At 42.6% G+C, this 24,242-nt stretch overlaps 1 protein-coding gene across 3 annotated transcripts in view; it reads right to left on the reverse strand.

The window, feature by feature from the left end:
* LOC125881105 (melanopsin-A-like) overlaps positions 1 to 12,770 on the reverse strand; it is a 30,977-nt gene extending 18,207 nt beyond the window's left edge. For all 3 annotated transcript variants that reach the window (XM_049564102.1, XM_049564101.1, XM_049564100.1), the window contains exons 1-4: positions 12,648 to 12,770; positions 4,418 to 4,554; positions 4,083 to 4,216; positions 962 to 1,165 (exon numbers count right to left, since the gene is read on the reverse strand). In XM_049564102.1, the coding sequence (XP_049420059.1) occupies positions 962 to 1,165; positions 4,083 to 4,216; positions 4,418 to 4,554; positions 12,648 to 12,770 (598 nt within the window). The remainder of the gene's footprint in view (positions 1 to 961; positions 1,166 to 4,082; positions 4,217 to 4,417; positions 4,555 to 12,647) is intronic.
* Positions 12,771 to 24,242: the final 11,472 nt, after the last annotated feature.

The raw sequence follows: 24,242 nt of genomic DNA on the forward strand, positions 1-24,242 counted from the left end.
GTATGTCAAGGTCAGTTTAAAGCTGGTTTGATTCACAATTCTTCAAAATAAGACTTTCATTTGTCAGATTTCTTTGATATGTGGAGTTCCTCAGGGCTCGATACTAGGTCCTTTACTGTTCTCCGTCTACATGCTGTTTCTCAGTTACATTAAACACAGACATAACACTGATGAATTTTTAATGCAGCTGACACTCAGTTTAACTTTCCCTTGATAGTCACAGTCTCCAGCAGCATCTTGGCGGCCTTGAAATTACAGTTCCAAATACCCACTCTGTGTTTTGTTGTTGTCCCCATTGGTCTGCTCATAATTCATGTCCTGTTTGGACAAACACCTTGAAGTAAAACGGTCTGAGTTTTGAGAAGGAAGAGCTGTTTCCTGTTTTTTTTTTTTGTTTGTTTGTTTCCACAGTTCAGTATGCAGTGTCCAGGCACAGGCTTTGCTAGTAAAATGATTGGTTGTTTAGTCTAGGGAATTTCATTACCACCCCTCTGACTGCAGATAAAAATGAAACGTGACTACGTGTGACCATGACAGTTCAGAGACAGTTTTGAAGATGTAGAACAAAATTTTGCTAGATGCTGACTTGTTACCACCAACATGCATACATCTTTTTTGGGAGCACATACAACAGAGGAAAAAAGAGAAACCAGTAGGATGGCAAGTCCATGACCTCATCATCATTGTTAGGCTGCTGTAATGTCAGGTACAGGTAAACATGAGGCGATCTGCCCTCTGATATCTGAATAATATTAAATGTACTTGGCATGTTGACAGAAGGCAAAGTCAGATCTGTTTCACATAGCAGTACAACTTTCAGCAGGAATTTGATGCGCTGACACAAATAAAAACAGTGTGAGAGAAGGACTTAGACAGAGCCTGAAAAAACTAAACCCCTCAGAGGAATCACTCTGATCAACAATGACTCCACAACCAGGCCCCTAAATGTACTGATACTCACTCCAGCCGAAGAAGGGGGGCAGGCTCCAGCCTACGGAGTAGACCCAGGCAGCAGCCAGGATGCTCAGGGCTTTCCTGCGAGACATCACCCCCAGGGAGGCCAGAGGCCTGGTGATCACCACATACCGGTCCACCGCAATCACCATCAGTGTCATCATACTGCAGATACCAAACAGTGCTCCACAGAAGGCATACAACTCACAACCTGGAGGAGGAGAGGCAAAAGAAGTGCGTAGAGACAAAGGACAAATATGATTGCTCCTGAAGGTAGCTATCAAAATAAATGTATTTTCTTGCAGCTCTTGAACAACAGCTGCAAATACTGCAGCTAGTTGTGTTTGGACACATATGGGTTATTTCTGTGCTGTTTAGTCAAGTGTCCGTCTCACTGCCATTTCACATCCTTTGTATTCTTTGCCAATATCACGTTAGCAAATAATCTCATCTAATAATACCTTTAACACACATGATTCATTGTTCCCTTTGGAAAGACTGTAATGGCAGGTAGTTACATGCGACACAGCGATGACTGCAACATGTCTCTTTCTGTTCCATCATGTAATGTGCTGGTATCTATAGTCTATCATTCTGCTAAATATATTCATACTGTTTGAAAAAAATATGACGCACACATTCATTCACACTTGCAAATATATGTGTAAGCCTACACACACACACACACACACACACACACACACACACAAAATATAAACACTCAATCATCACTTTATCAGCTGCTCTCCCTTCAGGCCCTCAGCGTGTCATTACCACCGACCTGTCACACATCATATAATCACAGTGCCAAATCATCACATCCAAGCACAGAACAGAATTTGAAGTGTGCCGCCTGTGTGAAGGAAGTCAAACAAATACTGCTCAGGCAGCTGAATACAGATCACAGCGCCTGTATGGCCGTCGTCCCGACTCTGTGTGTGTTTGACAGCCCCTGTTGAGTTACCAAAGCTAATGAAGTACAGATTGGCTCAGGAGGAATGCTCTCCAGAGAAGAACAATATTATAAAGTCCTGGGGCGTTTTGTCAAACAGAAAAGTTCACTGCATGGAGGCCAGGTCAACAATAACAAGTACATGTCCAAAAGAGAAATTTAATCATTTCAATTCATTTAATTATGTCCCGCAATGAGCTCTTAGGAGCAAATCTTTTCAGTATGCATTGATCAATAAGTGTATTTCAATCCATCTATTTTATGAGCAGTTTTAATTTGCACATAAAAAAGCACAGCAATTTGATTTAGAAACAAATTGAAACATTGAAACAAAGTGCTATGGAAACAGACTCAGTGCATTAATCATAAAGCATGTCAATTAAATGTCACTGAAGAGATGAAAACATCAGATCTGTGTGGAGTGCTGGGGAGATTGTTCCTCAGATCAATGCAAACATAAATGTAATTTTTATACAGTGCTTCCCCCATAATTTTCTAGTGTTTGAGTTTTTGAGGTTTTTTTTTAGAAAATGTGGATAAAATTGGGAAACTTTTGATTTTTATTGTAAAGGGACAGTTCACCCTCCAAATAAAAATACAGTTTTTTTCCCTATTTATCAATCTCTATTTTTTTGGTGTAAGTTACTGAGTGTTGGAGATATCTGCCGTAGAAATGTCTGCCTTTCTCAACTGTACTGAAACTAGATGGCACTCGGCTTGTGGTGCTCAAAGCGCCAAAAAAACGAAACAAAATACATTTGAAGAACTCAACAGCAATGTCTCTTTCCAGATATCACAACCTGGTTACTGAAGATAATCCATAAATCTTGTTGTAAGCAGTTTCATGTAGGAACCATTTTATTTTTGCCGAACTACACCCACCTACCGTACCATTGTGCAAAAGGAAGCATCCATCCATCCATCCATTTTCATCGAGCACCACTAAGGTAGCTAACGTTACAGCTCAGGTGAGGAGGATGCCATTGATATTAACATTTTGTGCTGTCACAAGCAGGAGCCTCTCATCCATGAGTAGATGCACACGTCCTTCTGCGCAGTGATATGATTGGTAGTAAGAAAATAGTTCCTACATGAAACTGCTCACAGCAAGGTCTGTGGATTATCTTGAGTAACCAGGTCTTTATGTCTGTAAAGAGACATTGCTGTTGAGTCTTTTTTTTTTTTTTGGCACTTTGAGTGCCACAAACTGAGGGCCATCTAATTTAATAATATTTGAGAAAATGACAAATATCTTCAGAACTCTGCAGCTCACACCAAAACAGTCTAGGTTGAAAAACAGCAAGTTTAATTGCCGAGGTTTTGTCAGTCGAACTGACTGATTAACTCATTCATTTAAAAACACTGCCATCGCTAGAGCCAAACAGCTGATAGAGAGCTTCATCACTGAGGAGTGCACAGGAAGTTTACTATGAATTCTTGTAAAACAGGAAGGATAAACACAAATAAAATGCAAGGAACAGTTGGCTTTTGCTTTGTGTTACCATCTTTGTGTCCTCTGAAAAGGATAGGCAGAAAGAAAAGGTTTTCTAGGTGGTTGGGGGGTTGGAGGTGATTAAGGAAAAAAAGTCGTCTTGCAGTAACCATCATTGAGAGCTGAGCTCAAGATCTGAAAGTGATGGGCTGTCTTCATCAAGGTCAGAAGAACTCCTGAAGGAAAACACAGCGCTCTGACTATCAGTGTTTGATCAGTGGAGTGTGGAGCCTCTTTTACCACCTCTTTATTTCTGTTCCCATCAGACTGCATGCTGATGTATAATGCACACTGCGGTGGAACCCCCTCCTAATCGCTCATGTATAACAAAACATGTTGTTTGCTCTTTTTAATCGATGGAATTTGGATGCTGGATGCTCCTTTTTCCACTGTGGCACAAGGGTGATAGAGGATGGCAGGTTTTTGTGTTTGTGTGTGTGAGTGTGTGTGCAGAATGTTAACTGAACTGTAGGTCACGCTCAAAAGGGTAGGAAACCAATACAGGTCCTGGGGGAATTCAGAGAGCGTGTCCGTAAATGTTAATGATGTGCATGTGTGCATGCACACGTAACGGAGCATGGATGACATCATTAGTGTTTAGGTTGTTATCATATTGGATTCCTTTGTGCAGCTTTTTTTTTTTCATGTAAGCATAAAATGTTAGGTAATAAACGCATGTGCTACCTTTCTTTCCAAAGATCCATCGCTTGTGCATGCTGGTGATGAAGAAGATGGGTGTCTGAGTGAGACACATGAGGAAGTCTGTGACTGCCAAGTTAATGATAAATATGTTGGATGGTGTCCTCAAGCTCCGGCTCCTGAACACACACACACACACACACACACACACATACACATGCAGCTGTTTAAATATTATGATTAATACTGGATCATGAATAAATCAGGCATCTCATTATCACGTGTTATCATCACAGATACATACTGTACAAAAACGTGGCGCTGAACAAGTTTATTGAAGAAAGCATGCACTGCAAAAAAAAAAAAAAAAACCTGAGTACCTGCAGAAAGCATATACGACCAGGAAGTTTCCCAGCATGCCTGTGATGCCCACAACCAAGATGACAACACCGATGGTGTAGTGAGCGTGGTCAGGGACGTCTACTGTTGGAAATGGGTGGCTTGGAACCAGTGATCCCTAACAACAGGAAACAGGGAGGAAAGGGTTAATTTATGTTATTAGAATCATGATATTAAGTGATGATAAGATAGGAATATCATCGCAAAAATACCCCTGATTTCACTGCAGGTCTTGGGATCATCGCCTTGAAGGAAATTTGATATATTAAGTTAAAGGAGGCCTATTATGCTCATTTTCAGGTTCATTCTTGCATTCAAGGTTACTACTGGAGCATGTTTACATGCCTTAATGTGCTGTAACACCTGTATTCACCCTCTGTCTGAGAGGTTCCATTTTATGGCCTGTCTGTTTGAGCCCACTCTCCGAAAAAGTTCAGTCTGCTTTGATTGGTCAGTATTTCTGGGTCTTCTATATCTCTGCACCTCTGCATTGTCATTGCATATGGGGAATGACTATAACAGAGTACAGCAGCACTTTTTACCATGAAAAATCACCAATAAAAGCTTCTAAACACAACTGGACATGTTATAGCAGGAATATGATCCAAAATTGGGGAGAAATGAACACCAACGTGTTCACTGACGTTAGCATGAAGCTACATGTATGTTAGCAGTGTAACGTGAGTTGTTGCTGGGAAGGACTGTAACAGTAGCCATGTTTCCATCAGCCTGTTTAGATGCGCATCTAGAAGTATCGCATCGGAAAATTATGATTGGAATCGCCAAAATTCAAATTAAAATCCCCTGCACCTCTCTCCATGGTGATATCCACACTCCGGGTCGGGAAGGCGGTAATGCATTTACAAGCTGGTTGTCAACCGCCAGAAAACGTAGAAGAAGAAGAATGCGAGAGTTGTTTTGTTTCTGGTTCTGCGGAAAACTCGTGCAAGCTTGTAGTTTTCACCAAAGTCCATACATTTAATGGAAACACACAGGATTCGTATTTCTTTTAATGCGCATTTCCCAATGATTTGAATCACTTTTGGATGGAAACATAGCTAGAGACTAGCGTTTTTTTTTGTTTTGTTTTTTTTTGGTTAAATATCACCAATAAAAGCTTCTAAACACAACCATACATGTTCTAGCAGGAATATGATCCAAAATCAGGAGAATGAACACCAACAGCACAAGATTACATGCTTCCCTGACGTTAGCATGTATCTACATGTATGGTAGCAGTGTAATGTTACTTGTCAACGGGTAAGGACTGTAACAGAGAATAGCTGTATTTCTTTAGTTAAATGTCACCAATAAAAGCTCTTCAACACAACGGTGCATCTTTGAAGCAGGAATACGAGTCAAAATTAGAGAGAAATGCTCAACATCACCATGTAAGCTTACATGTTCTTGCAGGAATATGATTTAAAATAGGGGAGAAATGAATACCAACGATAACCAAGATTACATGTTTCCCTGATGTTAGCATGAAGCTACATGTATGTTAGCAGTGTAATGTTATTTGTCGCTGGGGAAGGACTGGAGGTCTTGTTGTAAGCAACGTGTTCAAAAGAAACCTGAGGTTTTTTCACAGAGTTTACTTTTACATAAATTAAAGTTATTTGAAAATTTTGCCACATTTTGTATGTACACCCTTCATTCTTACCAGGGTTGCCAACTCTCACACATCTGACGTGTGACACATGCATTCACCTTCCATCTCACGGTCTCACTGTGCCCAACCAATTCTCACGCCGACAAACACTGGAAAAAAAGCTGGCAGCTGAGTATTTTAAATAAATTTCAAACAGGGTGGGCGGAGTTGAAGTTTGCAGCCAGACTTCAGAGAAGGGAGAGGAGGGGCAGACTCCACCTGACCAACATACGAGCTTCGTGAAATGGAGTGCAGCCAAATGTTTCTGTGGAAAACTACTCTCTGATTGGTGTGCAATCCATATTTGTGCTTTGACTGGGCAGCTCTAGTCTCACAGTCAGCTGACTACGGGCCGTTTCACACGCCAGGGAGGACGTGACTTTTCAAGTGAACTGATAGACGCTTTGCTGAACTTAAAGAAAGGTAAGTCGGCTCACTGGTAGTTTGATGTCTTCAGTAGCACCCAGACCACATACTGGATGTCCACTGGATCCGTTGCGTGCGGGATTTGGCCGCGGTGCGGACTCGCTCCGTCCCGTGCCGGGCGTCAATGTCCACTGGAACTTTAGCAGCGCGCACACGATCAGCTGGAATTGTCAGATTGCGAGATCATAATGTCACGCTATAATTTGCGGAAACCCTGGAGGTATAAAGCAGGGCTGGACTGGGACAAAAAATGGCCTTAACATTTGATTGGTGAAATGCCATACACACACACTATGTTGTTACCAAAATTAAAATAAATCTCAGTAGTAACCTACGTGCCCTGGAAGAGAGTACCAAGGCTAGAAAATCAATGTGCTCATTCACTTCTCATATACATCCTGGTGGTAGTAGATGGCCTCAGAATACACAATACCTATGGTGAAAGCACTTGCCAAAGGAACTCTACAAGATCTATCATTTCAATTTTTAATAAAATGTGTGCAAGTACAAATAAGATACATGTCGGCATTTTTTTTGCCCCAGTCCAGCCCTGTACACAGGTCATTGAAAGTCCTTGAATGTATCTATTTCTGTATGAAACTGCATGAAAATAGGATTTCACCATGTGAATTTCAAAATTTTCTCGGGGGAGAACCCCCCTTGAAATCTTTCTGTTTGCCGCAACAGGACATATTACTGGATTTTTTAAGCAGATGACTATACTACCATAGATTGATGAAATCGACCTTGATCTGCACCGTACAACAAATACACTATGGAAGTATATTTGGCTTAGGCCTATAGATATGAATATGTAAACGTACACTCATTTCTTCTGTTTGCCACATGTGCATATTAACTCTTTTAAGGTAAAAAAAAAAACATGCCGCCATGTCCACATATGTTCGTGACCACACACGCACAAGCAGATATTACATCACAAGCTAAAATCTCACTCCAGCCCTCTGACCAAAGTTGGCAACCCCGTTATAACACTATACTACATAAGAAACTGAACTGAAAACTTTATTTCCATTTGCAGTATTATATTTGGTGGTATGGCTCTGTTCTGGGCCTCTCTGCCTTTCCTAGGCCTACACAGAAAACCTCTTCCACGTGCCTACATGGAAAGCCTGAGGCAGAGAGAAAAACCTCCCTGCCCTTTCATGCGCCTACATGGACAGCCTAAGACAGGAAGAGCAGAGCAAAGACGCCCTGGGAACAGAACAGCGCGGCATCAATGACAAACAGAAATGATACTGATAAGTCAGACACAACAGAAAAAGGAGGAGCTGGGGTGGAGGCAGGCCAGAGTTTAAATAGTGCGCTCTGAAAACTAAAACTGATGCATTGTTTCTTGTAATTTTCTAAAGGCTGACTTTATATCAATATAAGGGTTTTCACTTGACATCAGCGTTTTGCCTCTGAGAAGCTGCCACACCTCAGAGCACAACACTCCATCTCAAAATTCCTCTCAGACATCGTGACACACTCCCCTGCGTTAACACTTTCCGTTTGTCTCTTGCTGTGTGTCTTTCAAACAGCTGCACACCCACACACAAACACAGAAACACACGCCCACTCACCAGGGCTACTTCCACTAAGCTGCATCTTCTTTCTCTCCGCTGGAACACACACACACACACACACACACACACACAGCTCCTTTCATTAATCCTGACTGCTGTGTCCAAGAGTGTATGTGTGTGTTTGTCTGTTTGTCCAGCATCAGGTTTTCAGCAGTCCTACTTCTCTGCAGAGTTACAAGCTACTGTTACGATCAAGGAGGGCGTTTGAATAGTATGATAACAAGTGATGGAGTGCTTATGTAAGATATGAGTGAAAGGGTCGTGGCAAAGTGTTACTAAAAAACGGGGACAAGTGCAGGGAGTGAAGGTGATATGCAGATGTGGTGTGTGTGAGGAATATAAACACACTGAGATCTGGTCTGACGCCGCCGTCATCTGTGATGTGGTGGTTCACACTCAAGGTCTCCCCTCCCTCCCTGCTTCATTTCTTCCCGTTTCTTTCTTTTCACATCCCTGCCACTCTCCCTGCTGGATCTCTTTCTCATCTCCACTATTGCTGCTAATTCCCAGTCCCTGTTAATTCCCTACTTCACGTCCGTTCCTCTGTTGCCTGAATCTCTCTTGACCATGCCTTGATGTCCATTTGCTTTTTCTCATTTTCTCCAGCTGTGGTGGCTCGGTTAATGTCTGCCCTTCCACGTTCCAGGTTAATGTCCATCACACTGCGAGGACTGCGAGAAGGAAGCAGAGACGCAGTGAGCAGAGTGGAAGTCTCCTCTACAGTATGTTTGTGTGGGATGTAAAGATGGTATATAGCGGATGGTAATGTGTCTCCATATGTACTGAAGCTGAGATGCCAGCGGTTCTGGGTGCTCCTTTGTCAGTGCAGAACGAGTCATAAAGATGTAAATGATCTTGTGCTGTCAAATGCACATCGATTTAAAACAGGCAAATAAAGTGAGAGAAAGAGGACGAAGATTATGGACAGAAGAGAGAGTGAGAGACAGGAGGAGAAGAGGCAGAGAATTACAACATCCACTGTGGGAATTCAATCTCAATTTAAAACCACATGAACACAGATGTACTTATAAGCACGAATATATGCAAACATATGTGCACACGTGGGTTTCCTCCGACATGTTTTCCCCGTGTTGGTGTGGGTTTTCTCCAGGTCCTCCGACATGTTCTTTCTGTGTCAGCTCGGGTTTCCTCCAGGTGCTCCGACATGTTCTTCCCATGTCGGTGTGGGTTTCCTCCAGGTGCTCCGACATGTTATCCCCGTGTCAGCATGGGTTCTCTCCAGATACTCCAGCTTCCTCCCGCAGTCCAAAGACATGCAGGTTAACTGGTGACTCTAAATTGTCCGTAGGTTCCTCCAGGTGCTCCAACAGGTTATTTCTGTGTCAGCTTGGGTTTCCTCCAGGTGTGCCGACATGTTCTCCCCATGTCAGCGTGGGTTTCCTCCAGGTGTGCCGACATGTTCTCCCCATGTCAGCGTGGGTTTCCTCCGGGTGCTCCAACATGTTCTCCCCGTGTCAGCTTGGGTTTCCTCCAGGTGTGCCGACATGTTCTCCCCATGTTGGCGTGGGTTTCCTCCAGGTGCTCTGACATGTTCTCCCCGTTTCAGCGTGGGTTTTCTCCATGTACTCCAGCTTCCTCCCACAGTCCAAAGACATGCAGGTTAACTGGTGACTCTAAATTGTCCGTAGGTGTGAATGTGAGTGTGAATGGTTGTCTGTCTCTATGTGTCAGCCCTGTGATAGTCTGGTGACCTGTCCAGGGTGTACCCTGCCTCTCACCCAGTGTCAGCTGGGATAGGCTCCAGCCCCCCCGCGACCCCTAACAGGATCAGCAGTCATGGAAAATGAATGAATGTGTTTTATTTCTGCATATGCTAGTGGGTGTAATATTTATTGATTCCACTACAGGGCAAATTTTCTCTGCAATTAAGTGGAAAAAAGTACGCACATATTGGTATTGGCATTTGGCTAAAATGAGTTAGAAAATATCAGCATATTGGATATCTATAAAAATCCAATATCCAAATACCCTGCATCTGTAATATAAATATAAATATAGAGCTTCTAAAGGTGAAGGGAATTGCTAAAAGACAGAAAGTAAATATTGCTGGCTGTGGCTTGTGCAGCGCCAGAGCTGGAAAGATTTGTTAAATCTCTCCGGGTGTTTCTTTGCTGTATTTGCTAGCTATTACAATCGTTTCATGTAAATTAGGTATTATATTTTACTCATTGTTTACTGTCTCTCAGTGGAAGCATCTCGTTATGACATACTGTTTTACATATTTCCGCAGTCTAAAATTCTGTTGCCAAGACAGCTTAACAAAATGAGTTATGAGTAATTCTGCATACATTTGTAATATCCTGACATAAATCAGCATTGGAATGATATTTATTTCCTGCATGTATCAAAGCCCAGCCCTTAAATATACACTGATAAAAAGCAAATCCTTGTTTTTACAAGATGATGGGAGAGGGTGCAGTTTAACAAACTGCTCATTAAAATATGGGCTGATCTTTAATTTGCAGCTGGCAAATTAATTAACAGCAGGAGTAGTTAGGGGAAGTAGATGAAGAACAATGTGCTCACAAAAAGGGGTTTTCATTTCATTAGTTTTAGTCTGTTTGCACAATTAACAGCTCATCTTCTGGCAAACTGATCAGTTTCAGTATCTGAGTGATTTAATTGTGATTGTTTTAATGTTGCTGAATGGTGACGTGGAAACGACCAATCAAAAACTACCACTACTAGTACTACAACAGCCCAGAGACTTTACAGTATTGATGAATGCTGCACTAATCGCACAACTGATTATCTGCCCTCTGCCTCTCCTGCATGTCACACGCCGGTCGTTAATCAGCCAATAAGATGGCAGGTAAGTGGTTATCTGCACCTTCAGAGGGAAACTAATTTGTTCGCCAGCTAATGCACTTTAATCTACTGCAGAGGACATGAGCACAAAGGGTTATACACACACACACACACACACACACTATCACTGTCTCTTTTAAAGACACACACACACATCCACATATATGCACACCAACATTAGCGTTCATAAATTGGACCCATATTTTTTCAATCATCCAGAGATTGTAGATTTGACGGATGATCAAGAGAGAAAAATAAACAAACAGCGGCAAAAGGAAAATGTGGGCTCTAGAGAGAAATACAGAAGAGTTTCTAAATGAAAACCACACTTAAAGCGGAGCAGATGATCCCATCTGCCTCAGTAGAAGCTGCCCCCGGGCACTGCTTCAGTATCAGCTTTCCCAGCTCTCCCACCATGAAGGACAGACCACAAAAGCCACAGAGACTGAAGCCCGCAGGTCTGAACTTCAAAGTCCAAACTGAAACATTCACACTTGTTGAACTGGCTGTGCACCCATGTGTTTCTCAGTACGTCGTTCAAACAGCTGTTTCTTTCCCAAATCAGAGTCAATGATGTCTGGGCTCCTGGGGAAAAGTTAGAGCACTTGACTTTCATTTCATGCTTTATATATTTCACGTACAGTGCAGAGGTGCATACACCGCTGTATTGGCTTACACATCTGTGTACGAGGATTTCCCTGGAGGCTGAACTAATCCCATTCTGCGACACAGAGGGAGACAGAGAGGGAGATGGAGGCTTGTTCATCCATGACTTGGAAATGAAAACATTCTCAGCACATGTCTCTTTCCAGGACTGCAGAGGGGATGTGAATGATGTCTGAGCTGTATGACTGCACATCTTTACATTTAAGAAATACTAATAATTACAACCAAACCAGTTGTTTTGTGTTTGATGTTGCCTTGCTGCAAACACAGTTTCCTCTGTAGGGATGACAAAGATCTGAAGTGAAGTTAACCTTTATATGGTAAATTAAGATAAGGGCAAAAATAGGTATTTCAAATTTATTAGGGCGCAAACTGGAATTAAATGGGTCCATGTAAACACCATTTACTGCACACAAGTCACTTTTGAGAACATTAAAGTCTTCTGAAATATCGCAGGAACACTCACAGCGGATGAACTCGACGCAAATTATTAAGATAATAATGAGCAACACTGCAAAAGGAACTCATGAATGGCATCGACGCGCGCGCAGATGTTGGCACAAAGTGTTGCGCACTTTCACTACAGAGATCAAAAATACCCACAGTGCACCCGCAGCAGCTTTTTGCAACTATTTCCAACAGTAGTACAACCTGGTGAAACACCAGCGATGACGGGGTTTGACTCCTGCCTTCATTCAGCTCCTGTGGTGAATGAGCGGAGCGCAGACGCGCATGAGAGGATGGCGTGATTCATTCATTCACAGCGACTTAACACCTCGCTCATTCACACCTCCCCGTGCTGCTTAGATTTTATGAATGATCTGGTGAATGAATGAAAAACTAAAAAAAAAAAGAAAAAAAAACATAACACTGGCAGTTTTTTGGCTCGTTTATCCAGATGTGGTGAGTTGGCTGCTGTGGATCAGATCTCGCCGCGGTTACACATCGCAGCGGCGCACATAACTTCTCCAGTCACACGGAGGGGGTTTCCTTTAAGCAGCTAAAAACAAATAATAATAAAACATAAAAAAGTGGGAGCCAGTTACTCACAGCTGTCGGGACAGGGGAAAGCTCCATAAGCCGGTGCGGGCTGATGGAGCTGATGTTCCAGGGCGCCCGGGCGGTGGAGTCCGGTGTGGGGACCCCCGGTTCAATCAGGACCCTAGAATCCATTCCCGGTCCACGGTGGTTAATGAAGCGCGGTTGTGTGTGAGAGAAGTGGACCGGAGAGGTGTGAATCTAGCTATATGAGGTGGTCTATGAGTCCAGTTGGCCGGTCGTCATCGCCGCCCTGCTCTGACAGAGCTACTGGTAGTACAGCAGCTGTGGAGGGGTGGGAAAGGAGCGCACTTCGTCTCTCGTCCAATCCCTGCTCCAAGGATGCGTCTGAGTGTGTTAGTAGGTCTGTGCGTGTGTGCGTGGATATATATGGGCATTTTTGTGGTTGTTTATTGAACTTCCAGGAATCAATGGAGCAGTTTTTCCTTCTCATACTGATACTCACTTTTACATTTTCAGATAGATGCTCTCTCCTCTAACAGACAAGTAAACAAATTAATAACACAATAATGCAAAGGAGAATCAAAGCAGGAATTCACATGGCTCTGGTTATCCATCTGAAATCTGTTTTTTACCCTCCTGTCCATCAGCAGGGAACAGGTTCAAGTCCAGCTGGCAGAGGTCTTATTCACATCTACAAAGTGGCGGCCCAATAGGGGGGACCCAGAGGGACCATGGCCCCTCTGTCTTTAAGGGTGCTTCCACACCTGCCCTGTTTGGTTAGTTTCAATTGAACTGAAGTTCGTTTGCGCCCTAAGTGTGGTCTCAGCCCGGTTACAAACTCTGGTGCGGTTCCTTTCTGGTGAGAACGTGTTCCGACCTGGATGTGAACCAACTGCAGTCACATGACACATTGTTTGGGTTAAACATGAGCATGTTACAGTCCTGGAGGATTATTAATGTGCACCTCCTCCTGTACTGCCTTAATATGCACATTCAGCACATCCAATGCATCAAGACATTGTTTTCTAGTTGGAGCCGCGCCTCGTTTTCAAACTGTATGGTTTGACTAAAATGAACAATGACAGCAATATAGTCCACGATGAGCAGCGCTAAAATCAACCTGCGTAGTTGTCCCTCCATTGTGACATTAGAAAGTGTCACATTTATCTTGCAAGTGTACTCTTCTTCAATGTTTGCTTTACTTCCTGGATTTTTCCCACATGGAAATTCTGACCAATCAAGAGCAGCTTTCTCACACAAGGCATTTGATCTGGTCCGCTTGTAAATGCTGCCGTGAGAACACGAACCAACTCTAGGCAATTATGCAACAATTAGTCTCTGATTCGTACCAAAGCAAGACAACTCTAGATCTGAAAGAACCATAAGAGCATGTGGTGTGCTCATTTTTTAGGCTAGTGTGAGGGTAGTCTGTTGTGAAACTAAACAACCAAAGGCATCCACTGGTACCAACCACGTCAGCATAGCTTGTTGGGAAGGGGGCTAAATAACGTTCCAAATTTAGGTTAAATTCTGGCAAGGGAACAACTGTCATGGCCAATTTTAAAAGGGTACCCACGAGTCTCCCCTAAACTTGAGAATGTTTGTTCCAAGTAAATGTTTTGCTCCTTACAATCCATGTACTCCTTCAAATTACAGGGATAGTTGAGACTTTTTCAAGTGGTTTATGGAGCGCTTCTCCATAGTCAGTGTATCACATACACTAGATCAGTGGTTTTCAAACTTTAGTGCCCAAGGCACACCAAAGGGCAAGCCAAAATAGCATCTATAGCTTCTACTGTGTGTGTTATCACTCTTAACTTGACATAAAGCGATCCATTGTCCCACTAATGGCTCTCTCCTTTTTAATGTTATCATCCCTCACATGGGCTGCCAATCATACTACTATTATTCTATTATACTTCTCACATGCAAACGCAAAAAAAATAGGTAGATTTCATTTAGATTTAATTAATTTATTTTTTTGATTTAAATTAAATTACATTACATTATTTAGCCAGTCTGACACAGTCAATTAAAAGTTCATTAATAACTTTTTATAGGCCTTGTTGAATATTGCCATAATAATGTGTCCCTCCTGGATTGGCACTGCGGCACACCATATGACAACCACTGCACTAGATGTCAGTGAGCGTGCCCCCAGTTTGGAGAAGCAGACTGGAGTTGTTGTTTACGACATTAATTACATTATTAAATGATATATTACACAATGGTTTGAGTTGAAGGTGTGAGAAAGAATAGTATCAGTAACACTGTTAACACTGTGCTACATTACAGAGAAATACAAAACCGTACTAATGAACCTTCATTAATATAGGCCTATATTTTATCTCCAAGTGCACGTCACACACTGAGCGAGCCGCCTGTTAATGACACTGTGGGCTAATGGGCATGTAGCTACTTCCATGTTTCAGATGATAGGTCATGTTTGTAGTCGACCAATGAAGATGAGTTTACATATCACCTTGGGTTCGTCCTTCACCTTCTCAAAATGATCCCACACTTTGGATTTCCTGCCCGACATGTTATTAACTAGCCTGTGGAATAACCACAGGTACCAGCCCTGGAAATTAGGGGCTGTACACATGCTGTGTCTTTAACCACCTGGAAAACTTAAGGTATGGAACTGGACACTACACTTGTGCCTTTTCTGTGCCAGCTTTCAAGAGCGCTGTGGCCTGTTGCAGAGCTGATCTTCTTCCAGGTGCTGTTTATAAGTGTGTAGGCCTATCTTCTGTGGGACAGATGCAAAGCTCTGGGTAGCCCTGCACTAACATGATCAACTTTCCGTATTTATCATACTGAATATTTACAGAGGAAGGGAAAGATATCTGTCGGCTGTGATTGGTTTGTAACCTGACTCCTGTCTGACTGCTGAGCGTGGCCTCTTCCTGTGTCTGTCCCTTCAAATTAAATTCCCACATGGTCCAGTCATATAGGTTTTGATTTATTTTGACAAGGCGCAGCTCCCAATAGAGTTTTTTTTTTTTTTTTTTCTGCAACTAAGCGACCAGTGAAATCTTACCAACTAATGACCGTTCTGGTTTACTAACCTTTGTTCGACTATAAGGGGGCAGCCCTCAAAAATGATGTCCAGCATTATGGTAAAGCAGTGAAAATATTCTTGTGAAAACTGTAATAACTCTTGTAATAACTGTACCGGTATTAGTCTGTGCACATCAGATAATTAGAAACATTAACGGTAAAATAAGAGGCATATTATATCAGTAAGCTATTCCCTAACTCTCTATATTGACATAGTTTTCAACAAGCCTACATACTTCAACAGCATATTAGAGTTGCTTATGGCTTTTGGTTTTAGTGTGCCATGCCAAGATGTTTTTAGTGGCACTGCTTCTGCATTTACGTAATAACAGATAAAGTCTATATTTATTGTATTGCAGCGACGTGACTCAGACAACTGGACCGTGTTTCATTAGGGTGGAGGAGAGGCTTTGGATTTTTAGTGCATCTGTGGCGAAAGGTCGAGGTTGCAGACGTGCTGCAAAGACTAAAGACGGATAGGAGAAATGAATAGATAATGGAAGGATTAAAAGGTATTTGCTTTTGGGGTTGATTTTGCCAGATATTCTGTGGTGTGTGTGCATATGTGCGTGTGTGTGTGTGTGTGTGTGTGTGTGTGTGTGTGTGATGTTTTAATCCTAAAGTAAAGGAAAGAAGGGCAGAGTGAGGAAGTAAGAATGTGGACAAACAAATTAGGGAAGGATTTACACAGTGATACTCAACTCAACTCAACTCAACTCAACCAAATCTGGCCCCCAATAGGGTGCCGGGTGAACCCCTTAACCATTTTCTAATTCACAGAGAAAATAAATTAATTCACATTGGGATTTTTTTTAATACTTTTAATAAACATTAGGCCCTGATCACACAGAGGCGCACCGCACTGCCTTTTTTTTAAAAAATAAAATTTTTTAGCCGAATGCCAACAGTAAAAAAAAAAAACACACCTGCTGTGCCTTTTTCCATGTAATCAATGTACTGTTAATTTATCCATTTATTTGACAGTAATTAGTATCTAGTCCCTAAAATGTTGAGGCAGAGGGAACTTGCTGTAGCTCTGGTTGAGGGTGAGAGGCTGTCAGTAAATAGTTAGTTGGGCACAGGGAAACAGAGATCTGTGTGGGTACATGAGACCCTAAAAAAGAGGGTGGATCATGGGGAGTACCACCAGTTGGTCCAGGAGCTTCTCCTCCATGATGGCTGTTTCCAGGCATATTTTAGGATGACTCAGGGGCAGTTTGACAACCTGCTGTCTATCATTGGGCCGTATAACTCTGGGTATCCAGCAACCGCTACCACCAGTTTCTCCTCCATTGTTCACCAACTGTAAACTTGGTGTCGTGACTACCACAGAAGGCCCGCCTCTCAATTATCTGATTGGACAATGGTGAAAAGGCGGGGATGATGTGGGGCGTTTTTCTGCTCTGAGTTGAAGTTTTTTCAACCCAAAGAGTTCAGAGCACTCAGGCAAAAGAAAAACAGGCACTTAGAGCACAGAAACATGAGGCGCGTTGCAATGCAAAAGCAGTGAGCAAAAAGCTTTATTCTCATTAATATCAATTACAATAAGGCGCCTCGAGCTGCTAAAACGCATCCTGTGTGATTAGGATTAAGCTGCTTTCATATCTCCGTGTGGCAACCGCCCTGACAACTGCCTTCCTGCAAGTGCGTTCCCCAGAAAAGAAAAGTGTCTTTAAAAGTGGCTGCTGTTGCTATGGTCCAGGGCTGTGATGACGGGCATGTGCATGCTGTGTAAATAACAGCATACTGCAGAAATCACTCTAATTACGATTTGGTTTTTTTTGTTGTTTTTTTTTTACATATTTGGACAATTCACCAGTCATCTGAAGTTCAGTGGAAATGTTATCCTAGCCTTCACTACAGCTAAGTTGTACAACTCCAGGAATTCAGACACCAATATTATCAGCTCCATCTTTTCGTCTTATTGCTTCACGATGCCCACCCCCTTCTATTTGGTCGGCTAATGCCAGAAGTTTCAACATAATGAAGTGTGTGCAGCAGTGCAAAATCTGTACGCCCCCAAGTGGGCAGCAATTGCTTCAAACCCCGACCGCCATGTTCAAAACCGCTTCCCCTCTGCTGCCTCCCACCCCCATTGTAAAGATAGCAGGCAGCGAGTTGCCACACGGTGGTTTGAAAGCAGCTCAAGGTGCTAGAGTGCATAACAAAGCATCAAAATAGAGCTTGTTTATCAAAAGAAAGTGGCAGGAACGGATCCCCTGGAACCCCAGACAGAGGTCTGAGTTCAGCCCCATATATCCTCAAATCCTAGAAACGCCATGGCGTACATGTGCAGGGTGACTGACTGGCCCCTGACCTCCTGTCATTTTGCAAAGGTGGCCCCAGGGCAAACCAAGCTGAGTATCCCTGTATCAACAGAAACATGAATCCTTAAGGGAAACTGTGCTGTTTACAACCTATCCTCATATTAGTCATCATCTTATGATTGGTCATGGTAACTTTGTGGTTGGTGGTTTACTTTTACTGCAGATTAACTGGTATCAAACTTAAGAATGAGAGGAGTTTGTTTACTTTCTTCTCGACTCAGAAACACATTTGAAAACATGCGTGTAAAACTTTAAGTGTGGTTGTATGAGGTAGTTACCCATAGTCAGTGTGTTACCTGCAGTAGATGGCAGTCAGCGCGTCCCCAGTTTGGAGAAGCAGGCAGGAGTACCGCCAGGGCAGCAATCTGGGGCAGCAGCAGACTGTACTTCAGCCACCTAATCACAATCAATATTAGTTTAAGTGTACGCTATATTTAGAATATTTTCACCAGCTTGCCTTGCCCCCAGACAGCCCTTCCCCACAGGGAGGGGGGACTGAACTTTCAAGTTAATAAGTAAAACTTCAGGAGGCTGGCGCTGCTTGCCCTGATATATGTTGTTTTTCCAAATCTCCTCAAAGGATGTGGAAGGCACAACGTTAGTAGGAGCTTGTCAGCTCAGACTGAACGAGCCTGGTTAAAAATACTAGAATGTTCTTGAATTGATTTAAACTTGCTAAACCTGATTTTATTGGCCACTTGGGGGCAGTGTAAGCAAGCTGTGATCACCACACTGACATATAATCACCCTGAGATGGCAAATATGTTGGCAGTTTCTAATTTGTACATTTAACAGCTGAAAGTAATCGTGGCCACCCTGATGAATGTAAGAACAATATTTTCTCTCTGTTTTTAGTCTCTACCAACTCCTGAGGGAAATATGTGTCTATTCAGGTGCTAAATGCTCCACTTTGTTAACCAGTATGTTGCTTATTTTGTTTATCTGCTGTTTGGTGCTGAGCAGGTAGAGTACAATTGTTTTTTTCAACAGTTTTTACCATGAAAACAGCTGCCTGCTGGGGGCCAAAGTCTGCACTATAATGCAGGTTTTATACTTCTGCGTCGAATTGACGCCGTACCTACACCATAGGCTTTGCGTCAATGTAGACCCTATGCCGTACCGTATGCTGTAGCCGGACATGCACTTCCCCAGAAATGTAACTACACATCGCGGCGACGCAGACCTCCTGTCTATTTCTGTAAGCTGAAACCATTTCCCTCAGTGGAAACAAAGCTTTTATTTACTTTAATTTCACAGATAAGAAACAATAAATCGTGAAGACAATAAAGCCTCCACAAAAATAGCATTTTAAGTCTTGTGTGTGATTTATCCTGGCTTCATATGAGCAGAGGGATAGTTTGCTAGCTGCTAGGCTAATTTATACAATGTAAAATGCCATAGGCTTGTGCTAATAACGTTAGCATGTTATATTTGTTTGGAAAAACGTGTTTAGTATAAGACAGTTGTTTTGTCAGTGAACCTTGTGAGTTGTAATGGAGCCGAATTTTGTAACGTTACCTTTGTTAAATGTTGCTGTTGTCCCTGGCTTCATTTGAGTAGAGGAAAAGACAGCTAGCTACTAGGCTAATTTACACAGTGTAAAGGCTTGTGCTAATAACGTTAGCATGTTGTATTTGTTGGGAAAAATGTGTCCAGATAAAGACAAGTGTTTGTCTGTGAATGCTGCGAGTTATAGTGAAGCTGATTTGTGTACTTGTGTTTGACATTGTCTCTATTAAAGCTGCAGTAGGTAGAAAGCCTGAAAACGGTTGATTTTTGAGTCTCATCTGAGTTAGGTTTCGTTCGACTCCGCCTTGAGCCCCTCCTACCAGACGAGCACGCGAGTATTTTATCCTACTTGGTTTTATTTCTCCCTCTCTGAGAGCCTCAGCTCTCCCTCACCACGCAGCAGCCCTCCCCATCTCTCCCTCGCGGCCCCACACATATACCCCCGAGGCTTGGCTCTCCCTCTCCGCGGAGAGCCCACGGCTCCACTCCCACGGCCGACCCTTGCGCCCTCCGGCCGGGCCCGGCCCTTCCTCGCCCTTCCCCTCCCTCCGGGGCTCCGGGGAACCGAGTTCTGTCTTCCTTTTTTTGGGTTGTTTAGCCGTGTTGCTAAATGCTGGCATAGCTATTTTACCTGGTGCACTGTTCGCCATTGCCGCTTGCTCTCCCCTTCTGCCGGCGGCACGGGAATACGCATATCCAGTAGAACAGCCAATAGGAACGCAGTGGTCTGAGCTGACCTTTGATTGGTTGATGCACATCAGCATGATACTGATTCTTTAGAGGCTGAACACAGAGCCATGGTGAGGTGCAGAAACCTATTGTTTGTCTCAGACCACTTGATTTACATTATGCTTAGAGGATTTTATAAAATTTTTACTCAATTATACCAAAACAATGTTGCCTACTGGAGCTTTAAGTTAAAATGTGTTTGTGTGTTTTATAAATACTAGCAACAGCGTAGGCGACGTGCATAGGCTCTGCATAGAGCTGATACACGAGAATAAATCCTGCTTAAGAGCAGTGATAGTGAAAACAAAACAGTAAAGTTTGAGTCCAGAAAACCAAAACAATATGCTGAAAGATGCTATAAGCCTCATAGAGCTGAGGGGAGGTGCAGAGTTGGGAGTCTATGTAAGTTTGTCACTACAAGTGACCCCTTTCACATACAAGTAGTAATGCAATCCATTTTTTTAAATATTGATATCTATATAATCAATAAATATATAACATAAATTGATTACAGCAGCATTGAATCTAGAAGCATGAATTTAAAATCAAAAACATTTTTCTCTGCACAATGAGCTGTAAGAAAATCACATTAGTGCAAGTGAATGTAGACAAGCCTCATGCTTATGTTTCGTCGGCACTGTCACAGAACAGCTTGATAGAAATCAGACATTTACTTGTGTATGTGTAACTGCTCTAATTTTTCTGTCTCATGATCACTGGGTGGGTGCAAATGGATAGCTGAGCTGCTTGAAAGAAAGAGAGGGAGACCTGTGCCAGGAACATGTTTTCTTGTGACTCTAACTAACTGCTCCTGGGTGAAAAATAAAGCATGCCTTTCACCTCTGTACAAGATGACATTTAACTGAGAGCGCTCTCAGATAGCGAGCACGGCAGAGAGGCTGAAATGATAGACTAGGATTATGTTGAGATGTCGAGGAATTTAGGCGTGACTGTCTTCCAGTTTTTGTTCATTCTAAAGGGAAATGCGAGGTCTTGTGATGCCTTGCTTTTATGATATAACAACATCCTTGTTTCCCTAACCTCCTTTCGTTCTCCTTAGTCTGTTTGCCTTTGGGCTTGCACTTGGTTTTTGCACACTAAGGCACACTAACCCCTGCCCCCTTAACCCAATTCACCGTTTATATAACGCCCTACTCCGTCGTCCTCTGCTCACAACAATAATATGTTGCTAATGCTCCCTAAAGCTGTTTAATGTTTCATAATACAGCACAACTGCCTTAAACTTGATCAAGTTAACCTGCCTCTGGAATGTGAGGAAATTCTGGGAGATCAAATTGAACTCGTTGGGAATTTTGTTTTTGGGCTGTAGAAAGATTTCATTTGTTACAGGAAAGGTGAGTGAAAGCTTCTACTGCCGTTTCCAGGCGTGACCCCTATGCAGTGGAGGCCACCATGCTCTTTGCACTGTTGCCTCTCTAACAGCACTAAATCTCCTACTTAAAACAATATGTCCACCACCAAATATCCCCCACCACACACACACACACACACACACACACACACACACACGGTTTATGTGAGTCCAGAGCTGCAACATGTTTAAACATTTAACTTCTATCCTCTTCCCTTTTCACTGAACTCTCTAACAAACAAACACATCCTTCCTGCATGGGTGTTGTGTATTTTGATTTAATGTGTACAGCGTGTCTCCATGTGTGTGTATTTGCCTTCTAGCAGCAGCAAGACCCACAAAGTAACTGGTCCCATGACGAGGAGTTCGGGCTGATATTAAGAGGATCAGAATCTGGGTCTGGACTTACACAACAGTAGCATTATGCAAACAAAGCGACTTATACCAAAGGCCGAAATAGTACGTGATCCCCCTCGTCCTTCCTCCCTCCATCTTTCTTACTCCTGTTCAGGTTACATCAGGTCATTTAATGAGTCTTAGCTTCAAATCCAATGACCCAATTTTAGGTGAGGTGAGTTGATGTGCTCAGGATATTGCAGACATGCTTATTTGTTGTCGGAAATAATAATAATGATTAAGGTTTTATTTACTTTAATTTCACAAATAAGAAACAAAAATTGTGAAGTCAATAAAGCCTCACTTAGCGCGTGATATTTTGATGTGTACATCAATTGACAAAGTGGTGGGATTTGCGGAGTTATTGCAAAAATTAGGCCTATCCTGTCTCAAAAAGATGCAGAAAAACTGGTCCACGCTTTTGTTACCTCTAGGCTGGATTACTGCAATTACCGCAGGCACTGAGAGAAGAGATCATATTTCTCCTGTTTAAGCTTCTCTGCACTGGCTCCCTGTAAAATCCAGAATTGAATTTGAAATCCTACTGTTAACTTATAAAGCTCTAAATGGTCAAGCTCCATCATATCTTAGAGAGCTCATAGTGCCATATTATCCCACCAGAACACTGCGCTCTGAGAACGCAGGGTTACTCGTGGTCCCTAAAGTCTCCAAAAGTAGATCAGGAGCCAGAGCCTTCAGCTATCGGGCTCCTCTCCTGTGGAATCATCCTGTTACGGTCCGGGAGGCAGACACCGTCTCCACATTTAAGACTAGACTTAAGACTTTCCTCTTTGATAAAGCTTATAGTTAGGGCTGGATCTTGTAGTTAGGGCTGGCTCTTGTAGTTAGGGCTGGCTCAGACTTGTCTTGGACCAGCCCCTAGTTAGGCTGACATAGGCCTAATCTGGTGGGAGACTTCCTATAATTCCCCGAGCACCTTCTCTCCTCCTCTTCTTCTCTGCCTCTCTTCAGTTTCTGAAAAGTTGGTTCTTCTTCACTTGCTAACATTCATGTCCTATTACTGCATATTGCTAACTCAGCTTCCTCTCCAGAGCCTTTGTGCTCCACTGTCTCGCAGCTACACCTGGATCTTGCTGTTTTCGTGGTCCTGCCTGATGCCTCCTACTGCTGCTGTTATTATTAGTCATATTTTTACTGTTATTATACATATATGATTATTGTTGTCACGTACATATACTGTCATATATCAAGATATACTTACAATATGCTATCACAATTACTGTTATTATTATTATTATTATTAGAATATTATTACTAAAATTTATGTTACTGTAGCTTTTATCATTACTGTCTGTCCTGCATCTCTCCCTGTCTCTCGTTATGTCTCATTTTGTTGTATGGATTAATGCTAATTCATCATGTTGATCTGTTCTGTACGACATCTATTGCACCTCTTTCTGTCCTGGAAGACGGATCCAACAACAACCCAACAACTACAAATAATTGACATAGTACGGAGATATGATTGGCTGTGATTTATGTGACTTTCAGCCACCTGGAATTAAAAATTAAAGATGAAATGACAGAGCTGGTCTCTTACAAACTTCTGCCTGCCTACGTGTTAAGAGCAACCTTCTGCAACATCTAGGCAAGACGGCTGCCAAGCTGCAGACCACTGTTTGAGACTAACCAACAAAACTGTCTTGTCTTTAGCAAGACACCCACAACATTGTCAGTGGTGACTGACCAAAACCAGCAGTTATTTAGTGAGACGTTGATGACATTTTATGGCATCAGCACCGGCTTTCTTAGTGAGACATCAGCACTGTTACCAGTCACGGCTGTGCCACCAAAACTGACTCTTTCTTAGCGAGACACTGACTGCATTTTGAGCTATGATTGTGCCACCAAAACTGGGTATGTTTTAGCAAGTCATTGGTGGCATTTCCAGTGGCGACTGTGGCATCAAAACCAGCATTTTTAGCAGGACATTGGCACCATTACCAGACGTAATTGTGCCACTGACAAATCATAACATAGCATCGGGCCGGCTCAGACTAGGGTCCGACAACAACACAGCTGTGCTCCATTGACTCTAATGCAGTTGTTTCAGATTTCCTTCATTTTCAGGCTGGTTTTGTAGATTTGGAGCTAAATGTTGTGCCTGTGGCACGTTGTGTATTAATTATACTCGTTACCTGGAGAGGTTGGAAAAAGATATAAGTTTCTTCCCTGCTCCAAAACCAAAATCAGACCATGAAAAGTGTAGGGTTAGCTAGCTAGCTA

The sequence above is a fragment of the Epinephelus fuscoguttatus genome, linkage group LG20 (assembly GCF_011397635.1).
Source record: "Epinephelus fuscoguttatus linkage group LG20, E.fuscoguttatus.final_Chr_v1".
NCBI classification, from domain to species: domain Eukaryota; kingdom Metazoa; phylum Chordata; class Actinopteri; order Perciformes; family Serranidae; genus Epinephelus; species Epinephelus fuscoguttatus.